Raw genomic sequence first — 9,898 nt, 5'->3', positions numbered from 1 at the left:
GGGACACAGCAGGGAATCAGATTAAGCAATCCCCCTGATGGAACCCATGGTCTAGAGAGGCAGACAGATCTGTAAGCAGGGAATTTCTGCACACTGTGTGACTAAGGGGCTGGCAGAGCCCAGAGGAGGTACTGACCAAGCCTGGGAGTTGTCCAGGATGGCTTCCTGGAGGAGGTGGGCCTAAAGGATGAATTGTTTGAGTAGAGAATGATTGAAGTGGTGGGAGAGGGAGTGTTTCCAGTTAGGTGAATCAGCACATGCAAAGAGCAGGAAATGAGCGTGAATGTGACTCTGTCTTTTTTATTTTTAGAGAAGTGTAGGTTTATAGGAAAGCCATGCAGGAAATACAGCATTCCCCCATATACCTGCCCCCATTATTAACATTTTGCTTTGGTGTGGTAACTTTGTTACAACTGGTGAGGGAATGTTATTATAATTGTACTATTACCTAGAGTCCATAATTTACTGTAGGCTGTGCAGTCTTCTGTTTTTGTTTTCTTTTTAAAAATAGATTTTAATAACATATATACACCTAAAATTTCTCCTTTTAACCACATTCAGGTATGTAATTCAGTGGTGTGAATTACATTCGCAAAGTAGTGCTACCACCACCACCATCTGTTACCAAAACTTTTCCATCACCCCAAACAGAAATCCCATACCAATATAAGCATTAACTCCCCTCTCCTTATCCCCACCTTGGCCCCTGGTAGCTTGTATTCAGTTTTCAAACTCCATGAATTTGTTTATTCAAATACATCCTATCAGCGAAATTGCACATTTGTCCTTTTGCATCTGGCTTATTTCACTCAAGGTTCTCAAGATTCATGTTGTTGCTTGTATCAGAACTTCGTTCATTTTCACTGCCAAATAATATTCCATTCTGCATATAAATCCATTTTGTGTATCTAGAGACGTGTCTCTTGGAAGGAATTGAAAGTTGTTCAGTGAGACTCTGGGACCCTGGGAGGTGAGATTGGATAGCTAGTTCAGATCTAATCAAGGGGTGTTGAGCATTGTTTTAGTTTATAAGTTTATAAACTGAGTTGAGCATTGTTCTAGTTTATAAGAGCCGCTGGAATATGATATACCAGAAACAGAACAGTTTTAAAGAGGGGAATTTATTAAGTTGCAAGTTTACAGTGCTATGGCCTTGAAAATGTTCAAATTAAGGCAAGCCTATAAAAATGTCCAAATTTAGGCATCCAGGCAACGATACCTTGGTTCAAGTAGGCCGATGGTATTCAGGGTTTCTCGCTCAACTGGAAGGGCACATGGCGCCATTTGCTAGCTTTCTGTCTGGGAATCTTCAATGACTTCCCTGGGGCTCTGTCCGTTCTGTTGGCTCTGTCGGTTCTAGTGGCTCTAAAGCTTTTTCCAAAATGACTCCCTCTTAAAGAGCTCTAATAAGCAACCCACCTCGAACGGGTAGAGACATCTCCATGGGAACCATCTAATCAAATTACCACCCACAGTTGGGCAGATCACAGCTTCATGGAAACAACAAAAAAAGATTCCACCCAGCAGTATTGAATGAGGTTTAAAGGACGTGGCTTTTCTGGGATACACAACAGCTTCAAACTGACATAAACACCAAACAGAAGGGTTAATGCTTAATGTGAAAGGAATTCCCCACCTAAGATACAGCATCCTGTTTGTCTTTCCTGTTCTTTCAGGAGTGGATACTGGATGGCTAGCTTGCAGTTACGATTATGAGGACCTGACTGCAAGGCAGAAAAAATAGGAATTAACCTAGAAGCGAGGATTCCCTGTGCTAACACTTTGGAGGCGTATACCAATCAGGGGAGGATATCGTATCTGATCTTCCTTTTTTTTTTTTTCCAAACCATATCCAGCTTTAGGAAAGATACTTCTCATTAAAAAATCATGGTATTTCAGGCAGGGCATGGACAGACAATCCTTAAAAGTATACAACAGCTCTCAAACTCCCCCTTTCAATGGACTGCCAAAATCAGAGAGCCACTATGAGAGCCAACGAAGTCTTCATTTGATGCTCTGAAAGGGGACAGTTTAGAGTGAGGGTTGACATTTCACATTTAGTATGTTTGACAACTTTTCACGAGCCTAAGAATATTGCACAAGTCTCTTGGCATGGAATGATTACTAAATATATATATGTTTAATAAATAATCTATATTTAATAAATCTATATTTAATATATATTAAAAGTATATATTTTAAATATATTTATATGTTATATATAAATGTTTTATATATAATATATATTGCTGATATATATTTAATATATTTAATATATTATATGCTTTTAAATGTAGATGTTATATACTTTAAAATATATATATATTTAATAAATATATATTTTATACACTTTTAAATATATATACCGATATTGGTTCATTAGTTGTTACAAATGCAACACACTAATGCAAAATGTTAAGATATTAATCATAGGGGAAACTGTGTATGGGGGGGCTATTAATGCAGAGAGAGGGGTATATGGGAATTTTCTGTGCAATTTTTCTGTAAACCTACAACTCCTCTAAGAAATTAAGGCTGCTACAAGTGCAGACTCCACCCTAGGAGATTCTGGAGCCTTCCCCATAAATTCTGACTCAGCAGGTAGAGTCCCAAGAAACTTTTTCGCACATTCTCTCAATGATAATGTTGCAGTAGGGCCAAGAAATACTTAAGAGACACTCAATAAGAGCATAGCTTCTTGGAGAACAGGAACCATGTCTTCTTAGACTTTGCATATTGAGTAAATAGCAGAGTGCCTGGCAAAGAGTGGGTGCCCAATAAAGATCGACTGAATGAAGAAATAAATGAAGGAGAAATTAAGATATTCCCAGATACGCAAAAACAGAGAGTTTGTTCTTAGCAGACTTGCCCTACAAGAAATACTAATGGGTGTCCTTCAGGCTGAAATGAACGGACACTAGGCAGTAATTTGGATCCATAGGAAGAAATTAAGAAAAACTGTAAAGGTAATGGCACAGGTAAAGATAAAATAGAGTAGATATGTGTTTTTGCTTTGTAACTCCCTTTTCACCTATCTGATTTAAAAGACAGCTGCATAAGGTAGTAATTATAAATTTAAGTTGATAAGCCGGATACTTTTGCTGTAAAGGGCATTGTGGGAATGGTTAGCCAAACTGGAATGCAGTCTGACAACTGAAATGAAGTTAATGTATCAATGTTATTTTCCTGATTTTATGGTGGGTGTTCTAGTTTGCTAGCTGCCAGAATTCAACACACCAGAGATGGATTGGCTTTTAATAAAAGGGGATTTATTTAATTAGTTCTTCAGAGGAAACAGCTAACTTTCAACTAAGGTTCTTAGTGGGAAGGCACAGGATGGTCTCTGCTGGCCTTCTCTCCAGGCCTCTGGGTTCCAACAACTTTCCCCGGGGTGATTTCTTTCTGCACCTCCAAAGGCCTGGGCTGAGCTGCTTGGGCCGTGCTACGTTGAGCTCTCTCATTTAAGCACCAGCCAATTAAGTCAAGCGTCATTCATTGCGGCAGGCACGTCTCCTAGCCGACTGCAGATGTAATCAGCAATAGATGAACTTCACATGCCATTGGTTCATGTCCACAGCAATATAACTAGGCACCTTCACCTGGCCAGTTGACAACTGAATCTAACTACCACAGTTGGTATGTGTGGCAATTTGAAGCTGTTATACTGCAGAAAAAGCTATGTTCTTTTAATCCCTTCCTCTGGGTGCCGTCTTATTGTGGGCCACTTGACTAGGTTACTTCAATTGAGATATGACCCATCCCAATTAAGGGGAGTTTTAATCCACTTACTGGAGTCCTTTTATAAGAGAATAAAACCCACACAGAAAGGAAGAGATGAAACTCAGAGAAACACCCAGAGAAGTTTAGAGAAAAAGCCATAGACAGAGAAGCTAGAAGCTGAAGTGGTGAATTCCAGGAGAGAAGAAGGCAGCAAATATAGCCATATGCCTTGCTCTCTGACAGAGGAGCCCAAGCTCGCTGGTAACCAGTCTTCAGAAAAGGTATCGTCCTGTTGATGCCTTAATTGGGACATTTTCACAGCCTTAGAATTGTAAATTTGTAAGCTAATAGATCCGCATTGTTAAAGCCAGTCCATTTCTGGTATATTGCATTCCAGCAGCTTTAGGAAACCAAAACAGTATGGCAGGTAGGTAGAAAAATGTCTATATATATATATATATATATATATATATAATTGAGATATCTTCATGCACCATACAGTCCATACATGGTGTATGATCATGGCTCACAATATCATCACATAGTTGTGTATTCATCACCATGATCATTTTTTAGAACATTTGCATCACTCCAGAAAAAGAAATTAAAAGGAAAAAGAAAAAACTCACACATCTCATACCCCTTACTCCTCCCTCTCATTGACCACTAGTATTTCCATCTACCCAATTTATTTTACCCCTTATCCCCCTACTATTTATTTATTTTTAATCCACATTTTTTTACTCATCCCTCCATACTGTGGATAAAAGGAGCATCAGACAAAAGGTTCTGCAGTCACACAGTCACGTTGTAAAAGCTATATTGTTACAAAATAAAGCTACTGGAACACAACTCAACAGTTTTAGGTGCTTCCCTCCAGCCACTCCAATACTGAACTAAACTAAAAAGGGATATCTATAGAATCATAAGAATAACCTCCAGGGTAACCTCTAGATTCTGTTTGAAATCTTTCAGCCACTAAGACTTTGTTTTGTCTCTTGTCAGCACACTCTTTGTAGTTTCCTCCTTTGCCCAGCATCACCTCCCATCCCTACTAGTGTTTTCTCCCATTGCCCAGCAAGTAAATTCTTTTTGTCCTCAGATTTATGTCTCAGGGTCTGCTTAGTGTATGGCTAAGCCTCAGTTTCCTCACCTGTAAAGCAGGGTAATAACTATCTATCTCATAGAGTTATCGGGGAGGGGAGAGGATTGTCAGTGTCCTCCAGCCAGAGACCAACAGGAGAACACACCTGTGGTGGATTAAATTTGGGTTTATTACTCATTGCAGTGAGGGAGAGCACACACCTCAGGGAACCCTGGGGCATCTCAGCAGGAGGATGTTAGAATGGACTTTCAGGAACTGGGTGCACGTCATGTGCTTTTGGGGGGGGGGTTTCGAGGAAGCAGCGTTCTGGAATTGGATGCTGTTAGGGAAAGGGGTAACCCTATAACCTGGTACTCTACTACATCTTATCTAGAAAGAGGGAAGACAAGACTGAGGCTAAAGCTGTGATTAATAAAAGGAGAAGGGGTTCATTCTTATAAGCCAGGATATGGGGACGTTGGTCATATTTGTAGCTCAGACAGTGCTCATGTTTGACGTGTGCTCAGACATGATGACGGGGTCATCTCACTTTTGTTTTGATCCATCTTGGGCACAGAGCGGCATTGCGTGACACCGACGTTCTGTGAAATTGTTGACGTCTGACATTGCAATCTAGTTGTGAGTACCAGGCCAGCTCCTAGTAGCAGCACGGCCAGCTGGGACTGCCGGCAGAGCTTCTGGGTGTCCCAGGCGACTCCTCTCTTCCTCAGGATTCAATTAGAGACTGTGTGTAACGCATCCTAGAACAGTCATCTGGCAAAAAGTGGGTGCTGTTTTGCTGTATGTGCATCCCTCGAATAGGCAATTTGAACCCATTAATAGTGAACTGTTTGAAATCTCTCAGCCACTAAGTCTTTGTTTTGTCTCTTGTCAGCACACTCTTTGTAGGTTCCTCCTTTGCCCAGCATCACTTCCCATCCTACTGGTGTTTTCTGCCATTGCCCCACAAGTAAATTCTTTTTACTTGTGAATTTACAGTAACCGGATGAGGAGGAGAGCTGTCCCATTTCACAGTTGAGGTAACTGAGGCTTTGATGAGGGGAGGGTCTTATGGGCAGATAGGGCTGGATAGAGCTTGGAACGAGCCCCTTCCCGCATCAGAGTTTAGGGAACAGCTTCTTCCCTGACCCTAATCAACACCTCTTCCAGCTGTATCCGGTACTTTATCTCTGCCTTCTCCTTTTTCTGGGAGGGTGGTGCCTCTGTTCTCTTCTTTGTTTTTTGTTTTTTTTTCCTGAGTTGGGGAGGGAATGGGTCGGAGGAGGAGCTAGAGAGAGAGCAGTCTACACGGGGCTATAAAAACCCCAGTCCGGGGTGGGGGGGGGGGAGGCTGAGAGGCAGGAGCTGAGAGGAACAGAACATGGCTGAGATGAGGGACCCCAAGGAAAAAAGCCCTGGTGAGGCTGAACCCCAACACTGGAGTGACAGGGGAGGAAAGGACTCTGGGGTCCTGGGGGAGACCGTATTTGCATTTGGGGTGGTGGTGGTCTGAGCTGCTAGTTTTGGGGGCAGCAGACCTCAAAGTTCAGCTGGGTTGTGTTCCATCCGGTTCAGAAGAGGTGACATTCTGGGGCATGAAATTAGCCGAGAAAGACCCTGAACTTCTGCAGACCCACCGCTACAGGATCTTGCCAGGTATTGGGGTGGGTGGTTTAGGGTCAGGGACCTGGGGAAGCAGGCAGCTGGGAGACCCTCTCCAGGAGGGGCATGGTGCGGCAGGGTCTGTGCGTAAGCTCACCAGCTCTGCCCACCTGATGGTCCTGCAGGATGTGTGAACCGCATCCCCCAGTCTCTGCTGCTGATTCTTGTTTCTCTGATCTTCTTTGGGCTCCTGGTGACCATCCTGGTCCAAGGTGAGTCAGGGGGCGGCCCTGTGGGGGCTGGGGGCTTGGAGTCCTGGGTCCCTTCGGGCCTTCCCTGTCGGATGGTCCCTGACCTTTCCATAGCTCCTAAACCCACCAAGGCTGGGGCATCTGGGCTTCACGTCCCTTCCTGTGCAACTGTGGGCAGGTTATTGACCCTCTATTAGCCTGTTCCCTTATCTGTGAAATGCAGCTCATGGAGAGATAGGACTCTCAGAGACTATGGTGACAGGCCCAGCAAAAGGTCAGGCATACAGCTGGAGCTCGTAAAGTGGGGTCCTCTATTCTGTCGGTGTCTCCACAATCCTCCAGTCCTTGCAGAGAGAGGCCTCGGATCATCAGAGGAACCGCAGTTCAGGCAAGGGGCCAGGCCCCAGGGTCCCGGGGGAGAGGACTTTGAGATTGTGCGTCCTTCTACAAGTTCGGGGTAAGGTTTGGAAGGCAGGGAGAAGGGAGGGAACTGGACTGCAGTCCTGGGAGCTAGCAACATTGGCAAGTTCTCCCCAAGGATCAGTTTTCTTGTCTGTAAAATGGGCTGTTGCAGTCACGGTGCGAGCCATAGATGATGTTCCTATGGGGTCCACACTGACTCAAGCCTACACAGTAGGCGCTTAATAATTGAAGTCTTGTTCTTCCAGTGGCCATTCCTCAGAAGCAGATACACTCAGAGCTGGAAGACATCCACCAGCAGCTGACCTGGATGAATGCCACACTGAGTCAGTCTGACCCCCAGGTTGGGGTGGGGTGGAGGCCTCTGGGAGGGACTGGCATCTGTGTATGACTGGCAGCCTGAGGAGGGCATAGCAGAGCTGGGCTCATTCTCATGGGTGTCTGGAGCACTGTGTTGACACCTGAACACAGGTTACTGAGACTGGATGTAGGTGTCGGGGGCCCAGGAGCCGAGTGACCTGTCTATCTCAGCCCCACCTCTCATCCCCAGCGGGCCTGTGCCGTCCCTGCCCCTGGAACTGGGAGTTCTTCCAGGGAACCTGCTACTTCTTCTCCCAGACCCAGGGAATCTGGAAAATGTCCATTGCTGCCTGCAAGGAGATGGGAGCCCAACTGGTGATCATCAACAATACCGAGGAGCAGGTGGGCCAGGCAGGCTTTCTACCTGGGGCTGGGCCATGCAACTGGTCATCCAATAGTCTTCCACCATTTTCCTTTGCTCTCTGAGAGACAGAGGCCTGGTGGGCAGCTTGGGAAGTGATGTAATCAGGGAAGGCTTCCTGGAAGAGGGACCATAGTGGACTTGGGGTGGTCATGTGGGAAGGGAATGCTTCTGAGTGGAGCCCCTCGACAGAAAGGGACCATATATGATCCCTCCTCGGACATGCAAATGAACTGAGGCCCAGGTTAACACATTTCCACCTGTGTATTCACGTTAGCATGCATCTGCAGCATGCAGGCCCGTGAATACATCCAGCCCAACTGGGGCCTGTAGGGCAGACTGCAGAAAAAAACTTCCATCCAGCAAGAGGCATGGGGCTCTGGGGAAATGGGCAGAGCTGAGGGTGTTGGTGTTGGGGGATCATCTTCCTGATGTCCTCCTTTCATTCCCACAGACATTCCTAAGGTTCTGGAACGTCAGAAGAAATAACAGGATCTGGATTGGCCTCAGTGACCACCACAACGAAGGTTCCTGGCGCTGGGTGGACGACAGCCCCCTCCAGCTCAGGTGACCCCCAGAGACGATATCCCAGAGCGGGGTGAGCAGAGGAAAGACCCACACCCCAATCCAGGGGTCTCATGGCTCTCGTGTTGTTTGTAGCTTCTGGATGGAAGGGGAACCTAACAACCACGGGGACGAAGACTGTGTGGAACTGACCAACGACGGCTGGAATGACAACAGATGTACAGCAGAAAATTTCTGGACCTGTGAGAAGCCGTCTAGTCCTTGCCCTGGTGTCTGATGACCTCTGCTCCCACAGTCTACAGACACTGGGCAACTTTGGTGTGCATCTGCCCGCTGCCCTCCAGTCCCAACCCCCTTCTGGGTTCCCTTTTGGTGAGTTTCCATGTGCCACCTGAACTGAGGTCTTTAAGATGCTGAGAGAGACCCCAAGACCCCCTTCTACTCAGAGACCCCATCCCTCCATATGCTATACCCGGCTCAGACAGGATGGGTCTTAATCCTATTATGGAGTCCTTTATAAGCAGAATGAATTCAGACAGGAGAGCAAGAAAGGCACAGAGGGGCAGTCAGAAGCTGGCCTACCAGTAGGACCTGGAAGAGAAGGGAGAAACCAGCACATGCCGCCCTGTGCCTTGACATGTGACAGAGGAGCCAAGGATTGCTGGCAGCCAACCTGAGAATGCCACAGTCTTTGTGGAGAAAGTATTGTCTTGATGATGCCTTGATTTGGATTTCCCTTAGCCTCAAGACCATAATTTAAAAATTCCCCTGTTTAACCTGACTCATTTCATGGTATTTGCTTTGAGCAGACCAGGAAACGAAAACAGGTTGCTTCCATCCTCTGGTATTGTGCATAATGCCACCACAAAAATCAATGTGAAATTATCTGATGGAGTCCCTGCTTTCAATTCTTTATTTTATTTTATTTTTGCTTTCAGTGCTTCTGAGTATATACCCAGAAGCGGGAATGCTGGGTCATATGGTATTTTTTTTCTATGCTTAACTTTCTGAGGAACTACCAACTTGCTTTTCGCAGTTTGCAGTATTTTACATTCCAGCCAGCAGTGAGTAAGTGTTTCTATTTCTTCGCGTTCTTTCCAACACTTGCTTTTTTCATTTTTTAAATAGTAGCCATTCTAGAGTGGATGTGAAGTGGTATGTTAATGTGGTTTGGATTTTCATTTCCTTAATGACTAATGATGTTGAGCATCTCTTCATGAGCTTATTGGCCATTGTGTATCTTCTTGGGAGAAATGTCTATTAAAATCTTTTGCCAATTTTTTGATTTGGTTGTTTGTGTTTTTATTGTTGAGTTATAGAAATTCTTTATACATTCTGGGTATTAAACACTTATCAGAAATGTGGTTTAAAAATGCTTTCTTCAAGTCTATAGGTTGTATTTTACTTTCATGATGATGTCATGTGATGTTCATAAGTTTTAAATTCGGATGAGGTCCCATTTATCTATTTTATTCTTTCGTTGCTAGTGCTTTTGGTGTTAAGTCTAAGAAACCATTGGCTAACACAAGGTTCTAAAGATGCTTCTCTACATTTATTTCTAGGAGTTTTATAGTC

At 44.7% G+C, this 9,898-nt stretch overlaps 1 protein-coding gene across 4 annotated transcripts; it reads left to right on the top strand.

Annotated features, from left to right (window-relative positions):
* The first annotated feature begins 5,736 nt into the window (after nucleotides 1–5,736).
* On the top strand, nucleotides 5,737–9,608 carry LOC143650569 (CD209 antigen-like protein 2). 4 transcript variants are annotated; one of them, XM_077121501.1, is made up of 7 exons: nucleotides 5,737–5,844; nucleotides 6,380–6,460; nucleotides 6,592–6,678; nucleotides 7,326–7,403; nucleotides 7,628–7,779; nucleotides 8,253–8,365; nucleotides 8,459–9,608. In XM_077121501.1, exons 2-7 carry the CDS (start codon nucleotides 6,400–6,402, stop codon nucleotides 8,598–8,600), a joined length of 633 nt encoding a protein of 210 aa, XP_076977616.1. In that variant the 5' UTR covers nucleotides 5,737–5,844; nucleotides 6,380–6,399; the 3' UTR covers nucleotides 8,601–9,608. The 4 variants fall into 4 exon arrangements, with proteins under 4 accessions (XP_076977616.1, XP_076977615.1, XP_076977613.1 ...); XM_077121500.1 differs by lacking the exon at nucleotides 5,737–5,844 and adding an exon at nucleotides 6,122–6,222 and having other exon boundaries at nucleotides 6,383–6,460; XM_077121498.1 differs by lacking the exon at nucleotides 5,737–5,844 and adding an exon at nucleotides 6,128–6,222.
* Nucleotides 9,609–9,898: the final 290 nt, after the last annotated feature.

The sequence above is a fragment of the Tamandua tetradactyla genome, chromosome 11 (genome assembly GCF_023851605.1).
Source record: "Tamandua tetradactyla isolate mTamTet1 chromosome 11, mTamTet1.pri, whole genome shotgun sequence".
NCBI lineage: Eukaryota > Metazoa > Chordata > Mammalia > Pilosa > Myrmecophagidae > Tamandua > Tamandua tetradactyla.
The sequence above is the reverse complement of the archived record's forward strand: the minus strand, read 5'-3'. Positions and strand labels throughout refer to the sequence as shown.